We start from the raw sequence: 23201 nt of genomic DNA, 5'->3' as shown, positions 1-23201 counted from the left end.
ATCCATAAGCCTTCCTTACAGCTGATGCAATACTCCCAGCATTCCCCATAAAAACAGCTAAAGAGAGAGGGGGAAAAAAGAACTTTCCATGAGCCCACGAAGATGCTTAACATCGGCTGTTAATAATAAATAAGCATGAATATTTTGTGCTATGAAGCCTGTCGTATTGGCATAAGATACTGTGAGCTCAAGCTGTGAGAGGTGGCCGGAGGGGAAGAATAGTGGAAATGCTCTACCACTTGTCATCGAGACAGGCTCCAAAATGGAATTAACTCCTAGGCTGGCAGTATATCCATGAGTGTGTGTTTGTGTGCGTTTGTTAATGTGTGTGTGCATGTGTGTGTGTTTGTGTATGTATTATATTACATCTTAAATATTTGTGTCCCTGCACCACTTTTCTCTAGACATAAATTTATGTCTCTAGACATAAATAAATGGTTAAAATGTGTGTGTGTCTGTGTGTGTGTGTGTGTGTGTGTGTGTGTGTGAAATGTCATGTGTGTATATAATATATGCATAACAATCTACAGTATATGTGAATGTGCACTTGTATAGACACATGTGCATTGGATGTGTGTATACTATACTCTGTAGCGCTTTGATGCACTACTGCACAAAGACTCTTGCTGACATTGATGTGGCTTGCTTTGTGGTGTCTGGTGGCACAGTGTGAATGCTGCCAGTGGATGTGTTATGAGTGGAATTCTCACCTTCCTCGTGAGCGGCACTTCGATTGGCACGGGCACCACCTCGGCCAGCAGGCAGCCATAGAAGGCCACCATGAAGGCGGCCGGGTCATTGTTGGGGAACACCAGGGCCACCTGCACACAGGGTGGTGAGAGGACAAAAGCCGTGAGACACACAGGGACTGAGAAGCCAGCGAGAGGTGTGCGTGTGTGTGTGTGAGAGAGAGAGAGAGAGAGAGAGAGAGAGAGAGAGAGAGAGAGTGTGTGTGTGTGTGTGTGTGGGTGTGTGTGTGTGTGTGTGTGTGTGTGTGACAGATGCCATGAGTCACCACAGACCCATTAACCTCTCTGCCGGCTTTATGGCTAGGTAGAATAAAGCCTCAGAAAGGTGCAAAGTCCTACTGTGATCAATAACACTGAACACATAACACAAACATTTTTACACTAGCCATGGCTTCCATCATTCCAACATCACAGAGATTATATATAGGTATCATAGCAATGACTCACCCTATCACCAGGCCGGACCATGGGCTCTTGTTTGGTGCCAAGCTTGTGGAGAATGTTGTAGGCCACCTTGATGCTCCGGGACCAAAGCTTCCCTGTATAGGTTCAAAGTAGGTATTTTAGGTCACATGGGAAAAGCCTATACATGTGCCTGGGCTTCCATATTATGGTTTGCACTGAGAGACCACGGGTGCCTTAAAGGATTTGGGTCTGAAATAAGAATTCAGCTGCCACTAACAGGACTGGGCTGGTGGAATGGAAATAATACCAGAGATATTTTGGGGGGAAAAACACACACACACTCAAAGGAGAGAGAGAAAGAGGGCACACTTCTCTGTGAGTGTGTCCAAAGAGGGAGAACCCAGCTGTGCACCAACTATGAAGTTCTTTACCTTGCAAGTCAAGAGACAGAGACAGGTGAAACAAACCAAGGGAACACCCCCCCCCCCCCCACACACACACACACAGACACATCCACTCCCTCCTTGGGACTGGAACATTAGCTGACGGCTGAGCATTAGGTGTGACATGACAGATCTCTCTCATTAGCCCCTCCACCGGCGCGCAGATCTAATCAGCGGCCGCGTGTGGATCTGCCCTACATGCTGCCTCATGCGTGGCCCACCACCAGCTGCAGACTGCAGACCCACCCCTCCCCTCCTCCCCTCCTCTCAGATCAGCATCGGCCCAGAGCGGAGATGCGCCCATCGGCCTGCTCCAAATCAGCACATTATACACTCCCCCGACACACACACACACACACACCAGCCCTCTTTTCCCGTTCAGATAGCGTGTCTGACCACGGCGGGGCCCGTGGGTCTGCGTGTTTGTGTTTTTATCGGCATGGATGGTGAGCGCGCGTGCGCGTGATATCTATCTCTCCTCACGCCGGCGCGCGGCGATGAAAGTTAATTACTCTTTGATTTGGGTGAGGTTTTAATGAGGCTGACGGGGCGGGCACAAGTCCCTGTAGGCGGAGGGGAGAGCAAGAGAGAGAGAGAGAGAGAGAGAGAAAGGGAGAGAGGGAGAGAGGGAGAGAGAGAGAAAAGGGAAGGCAGAGGTGGGAGAAGTGAGGTAGAAAAAGAATGCATGACAAAGGGGGTGGAAGAGAAGGAATGAGGGAGAGGGTGAGAAAGAGGGAGGGAGGGAAAAAAAAGAGAGAGAAGAGAGAAAGAGAGTAAAAAACAGGAGCCCTGTTCTATTTTGAGACAAAGCCTCTGCCCACACAGCACATGGCGCACTAAACAGCAGAGGCACGGAGCACAACAGCAGCGGAAGCACCAGCCGGAGCCAGGCCCAGCCGCCTCACACTAAAGGAGGAGAAGTGGGCGGCCGAGAGGGAGACTGGTCTGGTCTGGTCTGGTCTGGTCTGACGGAGCCGGAGAGACGGCTGTCCGTCGCCATGCCGAGTCCAACCCTGCGGCACTCCTGCTGAGTCAACGACGGCAAAGGAGGAGGAAGAGGAGGAGGAGGGTGGGTGGGTGGGATAGGAAGAAAGGTAACAAGTCCCGCCTTGGTTGAAGGGGGGAGCAGAAGTGCAGACGGTTGCAGAACAGGAGAGATGATCTCGGCGGTCTCATTAAAACAAACTCATCATCATCATCATCATCATCACCATCCATGGATTACTCTCCCTAAGGCAATGGAGAAGTGTGTGCGTGTGCATGTGTGTAAGAGAGGGTGCGATCAACCGTTACCAACAGCTGGGTAGGGGAAACACAGCACCCTTGCACACAGAGCATGGAGGTGGAAAACTCACTCAAACCCAAAACACAGTCAGGTATACAGTTACACACAAACACTGCAAACCCTCAGCACAGCCATGCCCTCACCCATGATGTCCAGCAAGGCACAGAGCTCCCCAGTGAGGGCACTTGGGAAATCATATGACTTATCAGGTAATTGGGTTTCCACACATTCAGTTAGTCAAGAACACAAACAAATTTAACCAGCAGTGCATGTTAAGGTGGGCTATGTTGACAACAGGTAATCACTGAGCTGTGTGTACATGCTACTAGTACTGTACTAAATATAGAGCAATGTGAGCATTTGAGGGTGCTATTGCATCAACATTAGCATAAGGCCTAGACTTCAATTAGCACAATAGCAGTGGAATTAGCGGCTAGGCTAGCTTACCGTAGGTGAGGACGTAGAGAGGCTTGCCATTGGTGTCCATAGTGGTGAGGCAAGGGGCTTTGGGCGAGATGGTGCCCCAACGCTGCAGGGCAGCCTCCAGGGATGGGGGCCAGTTGGTCACCACCCCCAACTGCTCGCCGCGCATGGTCAACATCTGGGCCCCCTCTGGCCGCGGCTGGTTGGGGTCAGGCTGCTGGACTGTTGTGCACCAATGCATTCAATACACACACACACACACACACACACACACACACACACACACACACATACACACACACACACACACACACACACACACACACACACGCACACGCACAAAACAGTTCCATATTTCATGACATTTCATAATCATATTATGAGGTATATAAAGCAGAGAAATGAGTCACTAAAAGAAGGCTAATGGAGAAAGCTAATGGAGGAGGCTAATGGCTAAGGCTAACCTTCGAGGAGTTCCTCAAAGTCGTCCACAAAGAACTCTCTGAGGGGGGGTCGTCTGGGCTGCTTGAGGGTGTTCACTAGCTGCTGGATCTTAGCGGACACTCGACTGCTCACTGGGACTCCTGAGGACACACACCATCAGTAAACTCATTAAGGGTGACGTGTCCAGACACACACACACACACACCCACACACACACAAAACCAGACATCAAACACTCACAAACAGATAAAACAAACATACAGCATACAAACAAACACACTCTGTACTCAATACAATATCCTCAAGCAGCTACATACTTGCTGTCCCTACAGCTCTCTCCCACATCCTTCCAGGGTTTGCACTAATACACAAATCTCTCTCTCTCACACACACACACACACACACACATTTTAATTCTTTATTTAAATCCACAAATCATATTACAACAGACAGGATTCAAATATTTCAAGAGATAAGATAGGGCTTTGTCACTCAATGGTATTCAGGGGTACAAGAAACATCTCCTGCGCCATACTGCAAGGCTGCCTACTGTATAACTGCAGATATGGAGCAAAACTAGCTGTTTTGTTTTTCTGCTGGAGAGCCCTGCCAGCCTTAACCAGGGTGCTTGCTCTTTTTCCAAATTAAAATTCCAGACTTTTTCCAGACTTTTTTAAAACTGGAATTTTTTTTCTCAAGACCTTAACTTTATGTACTTGTATACTTGTGTGCCTACTGCCTACTTCATTGGTTGAGATTGTACCAACTGTGTTTATTAGAAATAAATAAATTAATTTTTATAGGCTGGAATTCAATGAACAAATGCATTATTCACAGTAAATTATGCTTTTACTGATGAAAATGTTTCAAAACATGAAAATCACAAGTACATGAATTTCACATCAAACAAGTGTCACAAAAACGGTAATCGGTAACACTTTACTTGACGGGTGAGTTCATAACACATTCATAGCAGCTGTCATAAACTGCACATAAAGCATTCATGACTGTTTCATGAGACATGACTCAACATTCATACCAAACCTTTCATGAATGTGGAAGACAGAACGACGAAAAATTGTCAAAATAAAAGTCCATCAATCGCAAAGCAGCATTGCCGTTTTTGTAAATATTTCATGAATATCTTATGAAGTCTACATTGAATGTCACTTTACTATACAAGTTGTGAAGTATTTGTAATCACTGAGTTTAACACTGGGAGGCAAACTAGCCAACATTCGACTTGTATTTGTGTAACCTGGAATGGTTGGACATTCCCAGTAGCAAAAGATGAGAAATTATCTGCAACGGTTACATCATAAAACAAATACATTTTTATGAAACAAAAATTATTTGCTTGACCATGTTCTGTCTTTTTGGCACTGGACTAGCCCATTGACTCAGATGTGACATGGTCAGGTAAGAGGTTTGGAACAAAAACGGCAATGCTGCTTTGCGATTGATGGACTTTTATTTTGACGAGTTGTTGTCGTTCTGTCTTCCACATTCATGAAAGGTTTGGTATGAATGTTGAGTCATGTCTCATGAAACAGTCATGAATGCTTTATGTGAAGTTTATGGCAGCTGCTATGAATGTGTTAAGAACTCACCCGTCAAGTAAAGTGTTACCAAACTATCTATAAAAAAACATGAATGGATGGATGAATGGATGTAGAATTCAGTCTCACTCACATCTCATTTTTTCTGTCCTTAACATGACTGAACATATCTTTATGTTATCTCATTTTAACTTCTGAACAAGCTGCATCACAACACTCACAAAAGTGCATACATTTGACCTAGTGCACTTGGTTAGAACAAAAAATAAACTGCACAGTATGGCAAAGACTCTAATTTTTAATTTAATTTAACTTCAAATCCAGCCATAAATTCGAAAACACGCAATGACCCAGTTCTGTTGACCACTAGGCTAGCTATGTGTCAATAGACCTCAGCAGTGACGAAAAGGTGCCAGACTAGGCTAAGCAAGCGTTGATTGGATATCATTCCACAATACAGCTAATACAGTAAGTGACCAGTTAGTAAAATTATAGTTTTATAGCCTACCTTCCTATTTCTCATTTCACAATGCCTTTGAGCATACTGTAAGATTCTACCATACATTTTTTCCATACTTTATTAAGACTTTCACACAAAATTCAAGACTTTTCAAGGTCTGGAAAACAGTGTTTCAAAATTCCATACTTATTAAGACTTTCAAGACTTGCGCAAGCACCCTGCTTAACCCACTGAAAACAAGATTGTGGACATGCCCCAAGCTGCCAAAGATCAACACCACTAGCTTGCATTGATAGCCTAGGTCACATAGTTTTGTCCGTATGGGTTGGTACTTCATGATTTTATCATCAAAAGCCATGTCCATGTAAGTACTTCCCTTCTAGCCTAGAAATCTAGACGCACCCTAGCGGCAGCAAATTAAATTTGCTGCCAGGGCTAGTCTAGCAACTCTCCGTTGGCTTGTGAGCTCGAAAAATTAAACTTCTATCAGGCCAATCAAATCGTGTATAGAGTCGTTAGGCGGGCTTAACATAATGATTGATGGCAGAGTTGCAACAGTTTGGCTTGAATTCCCTGCTACTTGAAAACAAATAAGGTAATGTTGCTGTTGGCGAACAGTGTGACACGAGTTAAGCTTTTATTAAGTTGGCAAAAGTTTGAACTAGCCAACTACTGTAGCTCCGCTGGTGGGAAACATTGGATTCATAGCGATGTCCTATTGCGTGCAGAGGGAATTTCAAAGACAAACGATTATCCCGCTCCTCGGACTGAGCACTGCGAACGGTGAATGCCCAGACCCTACATTTTAATGTGGGTCTGGCTCGTCAGGCTACTTCCTTTCTGTCTCGTAACATCAGGGGTGTTAGGGATGTTACAAAACACATCAGTGGAGCTGTTAAACCATTCTGGCATACAGTAATACGCGAATGTTTGTACTGTACATGGTCACATTATCTGGAAGTACATCCTTAACAGTGCTAGCAATAAGGTCAACAATTCGGTCGTGGCGTGCAGTATAAAGTCCTTTGTACATAGTACAGCCATTAACAATATGGGCAACTGATTCGAGATGATGGTCAGAGTCTGAGTGCATTATACAGTGTGGATGGTGGATTGCAGGGTACTATAATGCAAGGTTCTATTTGGTGGGTAACACCTGCAGTCTGGCTTTGAAACAGAGGATGTCCTCCCCAACAGCGGCATTTGTAAACATGGAGTGTGAGACAGAGTGGTCGGCAAAGTGTAGCCATGCCAACTTTCCCTGCATTCTGAGTCCAGTCCAGTGTTGTTTGGTGTCTGTTTTATGTTAAGAAGGAATCTCCTTGCTGTTGTATTCTGTAGTGTGTTGTGCCTCGTTGTGATATACAGTAGCCTCTGCTTTTACAGATGGGTCTGTGACAACTGCATCAGATGCCTGTGGTGCTGTGTGTGAGTTGTGTTGTGTCCATTCCAGTTTGACTGACATTCTGTTGCACAGATCATTTAGGTCTGGCCAGTCTGATCGGACTCCAAAGCCAAAGCTTGTGTGTCCAGTTTCCCGCTGCTTTTCCTCCTAAAGCCTAGGAAGCTGTCCTGGCCTGGTTTGGCCAGTGAGGTCCAGCAGGAGGGAAGCTCTGGCTAGCATGGTCATTGTTGAGCATGCAGATGAGGTGTGTCAGCCTGGTGGCAGTGTATACCCATTCCACGTTTGGGACACCCAGCCCCCCCTCTTTGCGTGAGAGGAAGATGAGGTCCCAGGTAGAGTGAGAGTTCAGCCCCAGCCATTTTCTGACGGCCTGGACTGTTTTATTGTTCATGTCGCGTAGGACATTTTGCGGGATGTGGACATTTGCAAAGAGGTGTTGTACCTTTGCCAGGGCCACCTCTCTGATAGCGTCCAGTTTCATGACTACAGGGAGGGGGGAGGAGTCGATTAGGTCGATCCTGTTCTTATAAGCATGGCATAGCTCCTGTACCTGCTCCCCCCACTCACCTGCAATGTTGATGTTATGGCCAAGATAGGTGTATGACTCATGGCGTGGGTAGACTCTGATGGGCTGCCCCATGATTGTGAAGAAGAGGGGTTTGTCCGATTTGGCTTTATACCAGCGGTTGCCACCGCTGCGTCGCTCGTATAGTGCTGCGCACTTGGTGTGTTTTACCTTTAGTACTAGTGTCCAAAGCATATCTTTCTCTGCTGCATTAACGATGGCAGTTACAACGGGCGCGAAGTTTAAGATTTTATATTGCCATGGTTTGGCACAGGGCTGCGAAACTCACGCGCGGTGCTGTCGGCCATGTTGGACACACACACAGACACAGACACAGACACAGACACAGACACAGACACACACTTAAACTCAACACTGATTTTTTCAGTGTCTAAAACAGGTGAACAGGCAAAGCTCCAGAGTGGAGAGAAAAAAGCACACAACCCTTTCCCTGCCCCGCCTCAGCAGATGTACTCATGTTCCCCTCTGTTATGTTGGGCCATGTTTTGAGAAGCCAAGTTTTCATGCAACACCAAACAAATCTATCCGGCGTGGCGGCATCGATTGAACACATCTGACAAATGCATTCAAATGCAGACACACCGAGGGGGCTTGTCCCCGGAGAGCAAATTAAAGCCAAATAAACGAGAGGTGGGATCAATGCCCTCCATCACAGCCTGATCTCCGAGGAGCCATCACAACAAATATCAGCTTTCTGTCCTGCGGAGGATGAAGCTGTCCGTCACCTGTCACCGCGGCTACCATCTCCTTCCCCCGCATCACGGCAACATCAACGATGACGGATGCATGCCGATCCTGGACTCCCAAAAAAGCGAGTTCACAAAACGTTCTCATATAGAGCCACTGAAACATGGTGGACTATCTATATGCCTAAGGCTGCCCTAGACAGATCCATACATCCATACATACAGTACCTCCATTTATTTACTTATACACAGACATTCCCAGACAGCTATACACAAAACAGATACACTGTACACCTTTCTTCTTTCACACAGAAACACACACACACACACAAATACACAAACAGAAACACACACACACACACACACTACAGGTCCTCACCATCTCCGGTCTCCATGAGCTCGGCGTTGCCGTATTTGGGTGTGGTTCTGGGGACGGTGGACACCTGTGGCCTCTCCACCTGAGGCGGCAGCTCAGAGGTGTAGGTGGTGACGTCTGGAGGAGCCGAGTGGTTCTCTGTGTCACGGCAACCAAAGAGAGAGAGAGGGGGGGGGAGAAAGAGGGAGAGGGAGAGAGAGAGAGAGAGAGAGAGAGAAAGAGGGAGGAGGTAATACAGAGAAGGAGGTAAACAAAGAGACAGATAAAGAAAGGGAGATTTCATTTAACTCCTAGATTTCACTAACAAAGCACCCAGACTCACAATCAGATCACAATTCACTGACCACACAAAGAGGATGAGAAGAGGTGAATGACTACTAGAAAAAAAAACATGCACTGGGCCCGGAGGAATGGCTAGAGAGGTAAAAAGAGAGGAAGAGATGGAGCAAGAGACCAAGCGAGAGCGAGAGATAGAGGGATAAAACAGTGTTTTCAGGCGGCTGGATAATGACAGTCTCTTTCATTTCCACTTGATTTCCCTTGCCCCCCCCCTGCTCGCCCTTCTTCTTGATTATAAATGTTCGGCTGCCGATGGTTCATTATTACCGTCTCAGTCCTCCCAGGTCCCCCACACCATCGGGCCAAAGCCTTCTCTTATTGATGTTTCTTTCATGTCGGCTGCCATGGCCCCCGGAAAGAAATATAAAAATCTCATCGCCATCCCGTTATGGCACCGATAACGCCCAGAGCTTGACAGAACGATAAATCGCAGCGCTGCCACCACCCTAGCTGCCGCCGCCACTGTTCCCCGTGGGCGACCCTCAGAAGCAGAATTTGGGAGGCGTCCTCTGTCCTCTATGGCTGGCAGGCGGGTGGACGGCTCGTAAAAACCCACACAGGTTGTGTCGCCCATTACGCGCGCACCATTACACTCAAATTGACCAGCTAGGTGAGAAATAACATTCGCTGTGCAATTTGGGATTTCGGGGGGACAGCACTGGGGGAATCTCAATGGGGTCTAGACAACACCGCGTTTGGAACAATAAAATGCAGAGGGGGGAGGAAAAAAAAAACGGCCAAGGATGGCGCACTCACCTTAAGGCTTGTTTGTTTGTTTGTGTCTGTGTGTGTGTCTGTGTGTGTGTGTGTGTGCATGTGTGTGTGTGTGTGTGTTGTGTCTATGTGAGAGTGAGTGAGAGAAAGAGACAGCGAGAGAAAAAGAAAGCAAGCAAGAGGCTGTCCTGGGTACTGTGTTCTGTGATTGCTGAGATCACAGGTTTGGGATCGTGATGGCAGTGACTCATGTCGCTGAGATGGAGATGAGGAGGGGACCTTGGACAGGCAAAGCCAAGGTCATCCCACACTCTCCCAGATCCATGGCACCTTGGGCCTGACAGACTCAGACAGCCTTCATGAAAGGAATAAATTACTCATGAGGCTCACATGAATAAGTCTGTGTTGGAGGGGAGATGTCCAAGGATAGCTGCTGGGGTGTTTGTGTGTGTGTGTGTGTGTGTGTGTGTGTGTGTGTGTGAGAGAGAGAGAGAGAGAGAGATCTAGAGAGAGAAGAGAACTCGAAAGAAAAGAAACAGAGAGAAAGCAACAAAGAGAGATAAGAGAAGGGAGAGAGGAAGAGAGAGAGAGAGAGAGAGAGAGAGGAAGAGAGCTATCCTGTCAGTGAGTGCAATCCTGGCAGACACAGCCTCTGTGCGAATGTGACTCAAAGGCTGAGAGGCCTCAGGGGCTGGAGTCAGCCGGCTGCAGCAGCACAGCAGTCAGCGCCGCCCCACCTCCATCAGTCAGGCCTCGCCTCTCAGGCCCAAGCCCAGCCAGAGCACCAGCGTCCGCGGCTGAGCCACGGCTCCTTCACCAGGGATGACTGTCAGAAAGAAACGGCCGGGGGCTAGCTCCACAGTGTCTCTTACGCAACAGGACTGAAAATAACCCACCTACGTGACATGCACACGTACACACACACACACACACACACACACACACACACACACACACACAGACAGACAGTCTTTTGCATTTATGCTGGCACTAATGTGAAGAAGGAGTTTCCTAAAAGGCTGGAGGGAGTTTGAGTGTTTTACTTGAAGGACAACAAAAGGGAGAATGAATGAACTCTGCTGCACTAATGAACGTCATCTGTGATGGAGAGCTATCATGGCTCCGGGGTGGGGAGGGTTATGCATACAATACACAAACCTGCAGGGAAAAACAGTGGAAATGCTGTAGACATTTTAGGGTCTAGGGCGTGATATTCTCAATGCTACGCTATCAATGTCTTGACCCCAAAAGTAATGGATAGTACTGTATGTGTAAAGTTGATCTAATTGAACAAAAAAGATTGCAATATCGCAACATTTCAACAGTTGAAATCATCATGGCCCACATTATTGACCAATAATATTGACCATTATGCACTTCCATTCAAATATGATATTATCTATCTGCTAGTGGGGCATGCTGTGGGTATCCGGCATCATATCCATTAATCTCAATCTTAATCATAAAGGAAAATTCCGGTATTTAGCACTTTGAGTCCCTTTTTTGGTTTGTTTTGGATGAACTAGAGTTGTAGACACCGAAATTTTGACGATTGGTCCTGTCTCGACTTTTCTGACTCGTTTTAAATCGCCTTTACTGCTTCAGAGTGGCTGCCTACAGGCATGCACAAACATGTTCTTAAAACAACCCTTAACGTTCATTTTCAAAACTGTGCAACTCACCGAGTGGTTAGTGGTGTTCGTTGATTATTAAAATCAAATATATCGGCGCAATGTATGATTTCCAGCCGTCTTATTTGCTATTGTGGAACTATTTTTTCAGACACCTCACAACCGCGTATAAACTTCTGCTCAATATTTGAGCCTGAAGCATAGACTGTGGCGCAGTAATATCAACGTGCAATGAGTCTTCCAACAGAAATCATTGGGATTTTACAAAATGCCAAATAAAACACAACAGAAACTGTATTTCGCTATGCTACTTGTTTTGGAACATCAACGAAGAGATGTGTGTTTGATACTTGATTTTTGTTTAATGACTTTCCTAATGATTTCATTAGCGTTCCCCTAAACATTTAAAGCACGCAGTAACCAATTCAGGTCTTCAGCTCCAGATGGTCCTCTTCAAGCTTGTTTGGTCATTTGTTTGTCTGTTGATTAACTGCATATCCCAAAACAAACATCAGTGCCACCAGCAGCACAGGCAAACCAAGGCACTCCATCACGCTCAAATGTCAAAAGCCACTCGACGGGCACGACATCTCATTTAAACAAACATACTGGCATGGAGGTGGAGGCTCAGCAAATTGCAGTGACCATTGTGCCACTCTGATTGTGGTGAGGACGTGCTGACTGACACATGTGTAGCTGGACACAACACACACACACACACACATATATACATATATATATAAACAGACACAGACATAAGACAGCACGATGAATGAGGCATCTAAAAGCAGACCCTACAGACGAAATACCACACCCGTGTTTTCATAAGTCACCAACATGAAGACATTCCTTTCACAAAAACAACCAGAGAACCATCAAATAATATCTGATCACACACGGAACATCTGACTCAAAGTACAACAAGCAAGACAATGTGACTACTGTAACGTACTTTTGCCGCTGTAGAACAAGAGTCACAATACTACCACTGCACATGACATTGACGGCTAACAGCAGCTCCACAGAGACACGCACAGAGACCAGCCCCACAGACACTACTGCCCCAGGGAGAGGGGCTCTTCACAGGCTACACACAGACTACAACACAGGCCACCTCCGGATGAGGGTGGGGGATGGTGGATGGATGGGGGAGGGAGAGGGGGAAAGGAGACCAAGGGGCTGGCCGGCACAGAAGGTGGGGAAAGGGGAGAAGGGTGGTGGTGGTGGTGGTGGTGGTAGGGGGGGGGCATTGTGAATACTGACCATCCGACTCCAAGGGTGGCGGCCAGAGGAGGTCGGATCCAAACTCGCAGGAGCGACGCAGCGAGTTGCCGTTCTCCGCAACCCCGAACATGGTTTTCCTCTTGAGCGAGAGGTGCCCTATGGGCCCTGGAGAAGGGGTGGAGGGAGGGGGGGAGGAGGGAGGGAGGGGGGGAGAACCAACCTTAGAGCCACAGAGCCCAGGCCCACAGCTGGGCAAACACTACCAACACAGGCACGGCACCAGAGAGGAGAAGGGGGGGAAGGGGGGGGGGGGGTGAGAGAGAGGGAAGGAAGGGGACAGATGTCTCCCAAAATGGACACAGCCATGTTTACAGGTAGGACCAGGCATTATGGGTACCGGTCCTATTGCGATGAGGGGGTGAGGGGGTAAGGGGTCGTTGGTGGGGGGGGTAAGGAGAGAGCGGAGAGGGGATTTGGGTTTCCATCATGAATCAGTCATGAATGGGTCCTCCACACACACTGGCTTGTCTTCCTGTCCCAACTCCCAGAGCGCAACACAAAACAAAAGGCAGGAGGGTAGGGGGTAGTCGATGCGATGAGAACATAGCAATAGCCTATCAGACTATGGACTAGATCATTGCATCACTGCAGACAAAGAAAGGTGTGCCCTGGCAGGTGTGCATAGTCAGACCGATGCCCAATGGATGAACAACACCTTCCAAAATCGTCGTTGCCAAACGATTTTTTTTTTTTCAGGACTGTTGGCACCACTCTCCGCGGTTTGTTTGTCTGCTTTTAGATGGTAGCGTAGCATGGACACACAGGAGAGGGAGTGTGTTAGTGTGCACATGTCAACATGCGTATGTGTCTGAGGCAAAATAAATAGTGGGGGGAAAAAAAGGAAACACGCATCACTGCCTTTTCAGTTAATGTGATGATGAACCTTGACTGCTGGGTGCTGTAACATTAGCATGGTGGCTATAAAAATGCTGTCGGCCTGAACTCTTCACCTGAGCAGAATGCTAAACAATCCACCTTGTGCTGCACCTCAGTCTGGCTAGAAAACTCTGTAATTCTCTTTCATCTTTTGTCTCCTTCTCTCTCTCTCTCTCTCTCCATTCTCAGTCTGTTTGTCTGTCTCTCTGCGTCTGTCTCTCCTTCCTTCTCTGTCCATCTCCAAAAGCAGAGCTGCAGATTGAGCACAGGCTTCCTTTTCCCTGCTGTGCAGTCTGTGTACACTGCAGGTCAGCCAGGTAGATTGATCTAACATCTGTCCAGCGCGCTGCAAACACTCCTGTCTTCTCGGCTCTTTCAGAATGAACTGTGAACCGTGGCAGGCAAAATGTGCGGCACAAGCTTGACTCAGAACTATGGTAGCACTAAAACCTCCACAAGGTTAAGCAATGAAAGAGAGAGAGAAAGAGAGACAGAGGGAGAGAGAGAGAGAGAAAGAGCGAAAGAGAGAGAGAGAGAGAAAGAGACAGAGAGAGAGGGAGAGAGAAAAATCTTTGGAGGGAGAAGTGTGTACACTAGCACGTTTGGGTTAGTGAATGTTAGCGGAGAGGAGGTGTTCAGATGTTCATGTCGGCATTTCAAATGACACACCACATGACCAGTCGGAGGCACACAGAGGAAAGCAAGAGGCGGCGGCGTACGCCACAGATATAAAAAACACAGAGGTGGACAGGGCAGGGCAGGGCAGACACACAGCAGACAGGCCAGTGGTGGGGGCACAGAGAGCGGGAGAGGAGGAGGAGGAGGAAGAGGACAGGGACGGACAGCGAGAGACAGAGAGGACAGAGGCGGAGGGGACAGAGGTCAAACAACAGGGAATGGGGTTTACTGTCAAGCAGATACTTGAAGAGGGAGAAAACAGAGGAGAGAGGAGAAGAAAGAGAGGAGGAAAATACCTAGAAAGAAAGAAAGAGAGAGAGAGAACAGACCCAGAGAGAGAGAGAGAACACACCCAAACGGAAAAAGAGAGAAAAAGAGAGATAGAATAGAGCAAAAACAGAGAGGAAGTACAAGAGAGGATGTAGCAGTAGCCGAGGGCAGGTGAAAGAGGGGGAAACAGCCAGATCACAGCAGCAGTAATCGCAGGTAAACAGCAAGAAGAAGGTGGGTTTATATTTACCTGACTTGCCGACGTGCGTCTGGGCCAGGACGTCGGCGAGTCGGCTGGCGGCCCCGCTGCCCCCACTCTGGGTGGACGAGGAGGAGGAGGAGGTGGTGGAGCCCTGGTGGATGGCGCGGCTGATCCAGTGCTCCATGCTGACGCTGCCCTGGCTGGAGGTGGGGGTGCCCTCGCCCTGGCCGCCCTCCTCCTCCGAGCCCGAGGACGTGTCTGTCAGGGGGGGCAGAGAGGAGAGAGGAGAGAGTCCTAGTGAGAGTCACTCAGAGCCACTGAGCTGCCCGCGCCGCTGGTGGACAGGATGGACACAAACATACACACACACACACACACACACACACACACACACACACACACACACACACACACACACACACACACACACACACACACACACACACACACACACACACACACACACACACACACACACACACACACACACACAACAAACACACACACACACACACACACACACACGCACGTACACACATACAGTACATATGCGCCTGCGTGCACACGCACACACACGGACACACACACACACTGTGAGGACAATACGAAACGAGACCACACATTCACTGCAATATTGTAATTACTGCTGAAAAATACAGGTAAAATATTATTATGCAAGCTTCCATGCAAAATTCCAGTCAGATTTCTTTAAGCAAATATGCCCACATTTAATACTGCTCTCCTCTCTAACAAATAACATAACTGTAATATGCACTTACGTTATATTATGTTCATAATCCTGGCAAAGGCATCTAAATGTAGTGTTACTATGAAAAGATTACTCTCTATATCCAAGGCCATGGGTGTGAATGACTCATTTAATGCTCCAACCTGTTTATTTGGGTGTCTTAATCCTTGACTTGTATCTTTTTCATGATTTCATAACAGTGATAATTCCAATATGGGCTAAACCCAAAATTATGTAATTTAATTTCAGAAAAATTTGTGTATCTCAGGGTTTTTAATGTCTATGTAACGCTTATTGGGACGGAGACAGCTGCACTGACAGGAGTCAGTGGGTGTGAAGTTAAGAGGATTGGGAGTGAATCTGTGTCCATGTCCCGGTGGAAGTGTGAACACACATGCAGACTAAGCAAACCTGCAGCACTATGAACAAAGGAAAAGAATTCCATTTATCTATTTTAGCGGTGTGTTGGTGTGTTAGCGTAATCTGTCTGTTGAGAATACTGCATAGGATGAATGCTTCACAAGTTGTAATCACAACCACACATTACTGTAATGAATTCACAATCCCATACACAAACTATTCCTCCACCTTTCCCATAAATGCATGAGAGGCATTTAAATGTAGCTCTCATACATTAAGTTAGCATGACCGTTTTTGATTGTTACACCAAATCTGAAGACAACCTATCAGACAATTATAATTTCAATTTATTTGATGTGTTCAATCTGTTTCTCTGTATTATGGTATGCTAGCCATGACTGGAATGTGGGTCCCGTGTGAACAGTCCAAATTAGGCCCACATTGGCATATTTACTGGGTATACACATCATCAGAACCAAGAGCAACTTGTTCCATCAACTACACAGCTATCGACACATACTGTAACAGAAGGTCCCTGTTGTTATTATGAATGTTACATGGTAAAAAAGTGCCACACATTCTGGCTCCAGATGACAAGTCTTTACTAAACAAAATAAGTGTCGGCCTGTAAGGTCTTCATCAGATTTTTCCTGCTGTCTAATGCAACCTGGGACTGTTACATTAACCCTAGCACCATGGGGCTAATCATAGCACCATGCTCTGTAAGCTGACCCAAAGAAACTGGAGCAGCAGTTAATCATACCTAGTGTAACTAGATGTTTCTTGTAACCTGGGACTGTTGACATCGACAACAAAGGACTAATACACACATACAAAACAATCTCTCAGTGGTGAGGGGCACAGCACTGGTGATCAGACCACAGATGGAGATGTGGGTGGGTCTGATGGAAAAACGACCAGGGACACGTTTCCCAAAACCATAGTTCCTAATTAAGTTAGCAACTTTGTTGGTTGCAATGCAATTTCCCATTGCCAACCAACTAAGTTGCTAACAGGTTAGCAACTATGGTTTTGGGAAACGCACCCCAGAGTGAGGGCTGGAGGGGTGAGGCTCACCTGGGGGGGTGTAGGCATCCATGGATGTCTGGACTACCAGCGAGCGGCGCTTGGAGGGCATGGGCACGGCCATCTTGCGCTCCTTGTGTTTGGCCAGAGCGGCCTGCACGGCCTCTGTGTGCACGTCTACCAAAGAAAGAGAGAGAGAGACGTGAGCATTCCAAAAAGAGGGAGAAAAAGGGATACAAAGGAGGAAATAAGACTAAGAAAGAGAGTGAGAGAGTAATAGAGCACCATTAGACATAAGGGACAGGGTGGTAGTGGCGAGTCATGCTATGGCTCAGTCACCAGGACTCTGAATGAGAGAGTCAGTGATCAAGTAAGACAGGAAGAGAAGAGAACAGGACAGGAGAAGCACGAACGCGAGTGAATAAGCAGAGCGGAGGAGAAGAGAGGGAGAGCAGGACCGAGACCGAGTGGACAGGGTGAGGAGAGAGGGGTGTAAGGGGGGGAGTGCAGGTTACCGCAGCCAGGGTACCACCTCCGGGCCGTATGGCCGAGCAGAGCCCACTGAGTCACCAAGGTGACTGGGCTCCTCTAAGAGCTCTCTGCCAGCAAGGGGGCACAGATCTGACGTTAGCATGCTGCCATTTCTGGCAGATTTATGCATGTGTGTGTGTGTGTGTTTATGTATGTGTGTGTGTGTGTGTGTGATAGAGAGAGAGACAGAGAGAGAGAGAGCAGTGTCAGACAAGACCCATGTGTGCGCTCTCCTTCCTCTCTATCTCACACACACACACACACACACACACACAAATGCTTAGTGAAGCCAAGCTGCTCACTGTTGGATGGCTCTACAAGTGCACAGATGGGCTAAGCTCACAGATCGCCGGATACATGAAGACTTGTGACGTGGCAAAAACAGGAGGACAATGGCTGACCTTTCTGATTGGCCAGCATCTTTGTCAATCGTGAATCACATCATGTGTGGGAGCATAGCTCTTACAGTAGGGCACATTTCTCATAATCCTGTATGATTTCAGATTACAACAAGAAAATGTAGTGAGGGCCTGAAGGCTTTGATGTATAGGTTGAGTTACTGACATATGGGGTATGCTATAGATAGAACATGATTAAATATGGATTTGCTTCAGTTTTGGCATTGCATAGAGCTCTTTCCTGAGTCTTTTGTTTTCTTTCTTTTGCCACATTAATATAAAGAAGCTTTGTTTAAAGCTCAGATCAATCTGAAAGGGATACACCAGACGTTGTGTGTGTGTGTGTGTGTGCACCCCAATGTATGACAAATACACTCAAAATGAAATAGAGGTGTGAAAGTTCGCTGACACATCCATTCACATAAATTATAGTCTCAGGGCAGTTTAGCGACACATCAACACGATGGGAGGTGAGAAAAAAAAAGCGGAGAAATTCATAATTTCCAACCCACTCCGGCCCTTTCTTCCCAGCAGAGGGCAGGTGTAACTCTGAAGGAGGCGGCCTGACAGATGGTGTTATATGGAGCTTTGGGGCCAACAGAGAATTACACATTGAATACAAGGCACAGACAAACCTCTGCTTCCATTCTACCCCGAGCGCTAATAATTTAAATAATTCCTGTAGTACCACTGACATGGTCGCCGAGGGACGTTCTTTGATATTCTGTTTTATGAGGGGAAGGGACAGACTCTCTTAATCCTGCTAGATTTTCTCAAATCCTACTTTCCTTTCCTCTCCCGCAGGCAAGCAGTGTTGGAAGCACTCTCCTACAAATGAACCTTATCTGAACAAGGTTATATTCTCCAAGAGAATACACCTAATTGGCATTGTGGAATATGGGGTATATGTTAGGGTGTATAAAAGTGCCTGTTTAATATATCTGTGGTATAGCAGTGGTGGTGGTATCAGTATATGTGATGGTGTGTATAGAGGAGTCTGTGGCGCTGGTGGACAGTGGGGTGTCATCGGGAGAGGGTGCTGGGGTTCTCACCTGATCTGTAGCGCTCGTCTCGGGTGCCTGAGGAGCGTCGACGGTGGTAGCGGGAGGCGGAGGAGGGGCCCATTGGAGGCCTGCGCTCGTGCGCCATCGACGCCTCCAGTCCTGGGGAACGGAGAGAGAGAAGAGGGAAGGAGAGAGAGAGAGAGTGGGGGAGAGAGAGAAGAGGGAAGGAGAGAGAGAGAGAGAGAGAGTGGGGGAGAGAGAGAGAGTGAAATGATGATATGAAGCAGGAAAATCAAATGTTTGAGTGGTGAGAGCAGAGAGATAATAGATGTGTGAGGAAAAATGAAAGTGGCACAGAATTGATACAGAGAAAATGCGAGAGTGAGTGAGAGAGAGAGAGTGAGGGAGAGACAGAGAGAGAGAAACGACAAGGAGAAATAGTGTTACACAATATATTCCGGCCTGTCTCCTTTGATTAGGGGTCCATCTCATGCATCTCATGGGTGCTGTACTGACGCTGACAGAGGGACCAGCACACTGAGAAGCTTCGGCACACTAAAGCCCTTTTGCGTCGCCACTCTATTCTCCTCCCTTCTCTGTCCCACATTCTTCTGTTGTCTTCTCTTCCTCCCTCCCTTCCTCATCTCACTCCACATCCAAACTCCTCTCCTCTCCCTTCTGTCTCTAGGTTTCAGCATCTCTGCTCTGTGCTATGCCATCCATGCATGTGTTTGTCTGACCAACAGCTGGTGTTGGCACCAAAGAGCAGCTCTGATAGCTCCTGAGTTCAGTATGCTTTGCATTCTTCTGCACCAGCACCTGTCCCCCTTCTCTTCTACAATTGTGAGCAAAAGGAAGCACCGCCCTGCAATGCATTATTACTGTAATAATCAGGTTTTTTTTAGAGGAGGTCACATCCCATAAAAACAAGACCATCAGGACACACTCAGAAGGGGACACGTGGGCCTTTATGGTCAGTCAGTAGCAGCGTTGACACAGCAGTGACTCCTTACCCTGTGATGAACTGCCTGACCCCTAGCTGACCCACCCTCCCTCCATAAAAGCCACAGGCCTTCTAACCTCATGGCTCCAGACCAGCCCCTCCCCACTCCAATGATGGTGGAGCCATCCAGTCATTTCCACCAATCACATATTATTGAGTTAATGACCCTCGAGCGACAGCGTTCTCTGGCCAGACAGCTGTTCTTCTGGACGGGTAACCCGATACTCCCAAGTCCCTGAAAGACCAGGGGCAGTCGAGTCAGGTCTAGTCAGTGGAAGCGGGCATGGGCCTAGGCACTGCCCTGCCCTTCATACCCAGCTCCGGCTAGCCTGTGGCAGTGGGCAGGGTGGGGGGCGGCGGGGAGGTTGGCAGAGCGGGTTCATTATGTCTGTCTCTCTGGATAAAAATGCTCTCTCGCGCGGGTCTGGAGTGTGGCTGGCTCTGGAGATTGATTCTCCACGGTGGCAGAGCAGTCCGCGCTGTTGGAAATAATCATCTCGTTATTCACCTCTGATCCACCCCCTCCCCCCCCCACCCCCACCACCACCCCCATCCCCTCTCCCCGACTCCCTCCTCCAACGCATTTTAACCGACGCACTGAACGAACCCAAAGCCCACAGCTGCTCTCCTTCTCCTCTCCTGTCCTCTCTGGCACGACTGCAAACTCCTGAACTACATCATGATATCATCCCCCACCCACCTCCCCTCCCGCATCCACCCCCCTCTCCTCATTTCTGGCGGGCAATGACAGCTGAGGACACAGTCTCTGCCGTTTGCTGCTGCCTGTTGCTGTTGCCATAGTGATGTGCCCAGTGACGAATGCGTGGCTCATCAACAATGCGGGGCAACGTTACTGCTTCATTCTCGAGAACCTTCAGAAATGTCAAGACTACGACGGGGAGCTGATCGCGAGGTGGTTGAAACGTTTCAACAAAAAATAAAGGGGAACACTGTATCAGAATAATCTCCAGACACACACACACACACACACACACACACACAGAGCAGTTCATCTTCAAACGGCTAGGACAGTGTCACAGGCTCCAAAGATAAAATGAGCAATTACTTTGGCGAGGCTCTCTTCATGCTAATGGCCTCAGCCTGTTCCCATTAAGTTCAGCCTAATGCGATCTCGCCGTCTGATGAGGAGACGCCCACTCCAACGCTCGCTTGGACGCACCGTCTCGCTAGCAGCCCAGGGCTGCATGGTGAAGACGATCAGACGCCGTGCATTCGGAGCTGAGCGTCAGTGCAGCTGATACAGCTCCATTTAAGAACAACTCATAGCCCATATTTGTTGTAGTCATAAAAAACAAAGAAGGTGGGAATAATTTCTGAGAGATGTACACTGTGAGTGTACAGCAGTTTATAGCTTTTGGGCTCCTGCAACCTTCAATTACAGAATAATGTATACCTACGTTTTAGGTCGACCTGAATCTGTTAAATCTACTTGAAAAGTGTAAAAAAAAAGACATTTGATTATAATATAAAAAATATATAAACATCTAACCACACAATAGTTAATCTCAGCAGAACCCCCCCCCCCCCTTAAATGCAGTGGAGCTTGAAAGTTTAAACCAGTGATGGGTTTGTTTCTGATGATGCAATCAGCATTGTGTAGTGTTTACATAAGGAGAGCGAGACTGAAATAAAAGATGAAAGGCTGAGCACTATCGCGAGCCTCTCTCTGAGGGGAAGCCAGCCTGTTGTTTATGGTGAATCTGATGAGGCTCCTGAGGACAGAGCAGGAATCTCGCCTTTCACCAGCGACCTCTTTTTTTTTTTTTATCTGCGCAGATTTTTTTCCCCTCTCGATAAACAAATAAACCAAGGCCAGGAAACCGAGGGAAAAAGAGCAAGATGAACTTCCTGTCTGGTTGTGAGGCTAGATGCCGCCACTGTGACTAATGCCTTAAGCACAGCTGAGCCGTCGTAGCATAGCAGTGGCTATGTGCCACAGGTGTTGCGCCAAAAAAGCGAACTACTTCTGAGCAGAGGAGAAAAACATCCCATTTTTTGAAGGGGCTCGAAAGGAGAGATTGGCATCAGGGAGGGAAAACAATCCTTCGGCTCAAATCTTAAGCTCTGGAATAGTGTGCTAGGAGGAAGCTGATTCCCTCTCCGGCCCACAGAGCCTCCTTCAGCAGCGCTAAAAAAAGCTGAGGCGTAAAACCATCTCACTGTGCGAGACGCTAGCTTTCCCAATAGCATTAACACTAGCCTCCCACTCGTCGTGTTTGTGGGTTTCCTCCTCTGAGAATGCAATTCTGTAACTTCAAAGCGATTTTTTTTTTTTCTTCATGTAGATGCTTGATAGAACATCCGAAATGAGGAGATGTGTGTATCTGGGGGAGTTTGGAGGGTGGCAAAGGGCAAAGAAGGGGGCAAAGCTGAAACCCCCCACAAAATTTACCTGGAGGCTGTGGCAGGTAGGCCCCGAGTAGTTTTGCCCTCTTCTTTTCATAGCCTTTCTGAGTGATATCACCTGCCAAAACAAGAGAGAGATCATGTGACTCTTGATATTAAAAGGGTGACAATATCAAAAATCCATGGTCCTTCCAGAAGCCCAGGGACCCTAAACGGGCCACACTGAGCTTTCTGGGAAGCTTTGCCTAAATAATGAAAGCAATAGAGATGCAATGAGGCCTAAAATGAGTCGTATTATGGTTTACAATGTCTTTATTTATTCAATGTTGTCATTTATTTGACGTTACTCTACTGAGAGCATGAGTAATGAGGTGGCTATTTGTTGAGCCACAAAACATTTCAATCTCTTAAGTAACCAGATGCTGGAAAAACAAAAAGGTTTGTATCTGACCACTGGCTGCAGAAACAGGACATGCATTAGACTTTAGGAAAAACGTTGCAGTCTAACCAAGCTTTTAACTGTCCATTCACATTAGTGATTTCTTTTAACCTTTTAACCACTTCAGGAGCTCTAGTGGGGTACTAGTTACAGTACAGCTATATGTTTGTCTGTACTCTATGTGAAATCTTACCATGACACCAAATGAATGGGCTGCCTACTTTAATACAAATATGTACACTGTATAGCCCCTATTAGGCAATGATTATAAGATGGATGTAATCTCTAATGTCAAACTTTGCTTAAAAATCATCCAAAAGGTGATTTCTAAGCTACTAATAAACTATACTTATCATACCAGCAGCATGTAAACAGTTCCTCAACTATATTCTTTCATCTAAAGCAGGTCAAATACAACAGAAATGCTTTCCCAGCACCTTGCGCCAACAGCCTGTGCTTCCTGAGATGAAAATACATATGCCAGTTCACATATAAACAACGTTATCAGTA

General features: G+C 47.3%; 1 protein-coding gene across 9 annotated transcripts in view; it reads right to left on the bottom strand.

The window, feature by feature from the left end:
* dip2ca (disco-interacting protein 2 homolog Ca) overlaps nucleotides 1-23201 on the bottom strand; it is an 89332-nt gene that overhangs the window by 29346 nt on the left and 36785 nt on the right. For 4 of the 9 annotated variants that reach the window (XM_076290566.1, XM_076290568.1, XM_076290567.1 and 1 more), the window contains exons 2-11: nucleotides 22299-22370; nucleotides 18931-19041; nucleotides 17001-17126; nucleotides 14864-15109; nucleotides 12769-12894; nucleotides 8825-8959; nucleotides 3770-3889; nucleotides 3330-3527; nucleotides 1197-1288; nucleotides 711-821 (exon numbers count right to left, since the gene is read on the bottom strand). In XM_076290566.1, the coding sequence (XP_076146681.1) occupies nucleotides 711-821; nucleotides 1197-1288; nucleotides 3330-3527; nucleotides 3770-3889; nucleotides 8825-8959; nucleotides 12769-12894; nucleotides 14864-15109; nucleotides 17001-17126; nucleotides 18931-19041; nucleotides 22299-22370 (1337 nt within the window). The remainder of the gene's footprint in view (nucleotides 1-710; nucleotides 822-1196; nucleotides 1289-3329; nucleotides 3528-3769; nucleotides 3890-8824; nucleotides 8960-12768; nucleotides 12895-14863; nucleotides 15110-17000; nucleotides 17127-18930; nucleotides 19042-22298; nucleotides 22371-23201) is intronic. The other 5 variants (XM_076290570.1, XM_076290574.1, XM_076290573.1 and 2 more) reach the window with 2 other exon arrangements.

The sequence above is a fragment of the Alosa pseudoharengus genome, unplaced genomic scaffold, assembly GCF_046254945.1.
Source record: "Alosa pseudoharengus isolate Yale_2024_CS ecotype anadromous, Long Island Sound unplaced genomic scaffold, YU_APseudo_1.1 YU_APseudo_1.1_scf_18, whole genome shotgun sequence".
Classification (NCBI taxonomy): Eukaryota; Metazoa; Chordata; class Actinopteri; order Clupeiformes; family Clupeidae; genus Alosa; species Alosa pseudoharengus.
The sequence above is the reverse complement of the archived record's forward strand: the minus strand, read 5'-3'. Positions and strand labels throughout refer to the sequence as shown.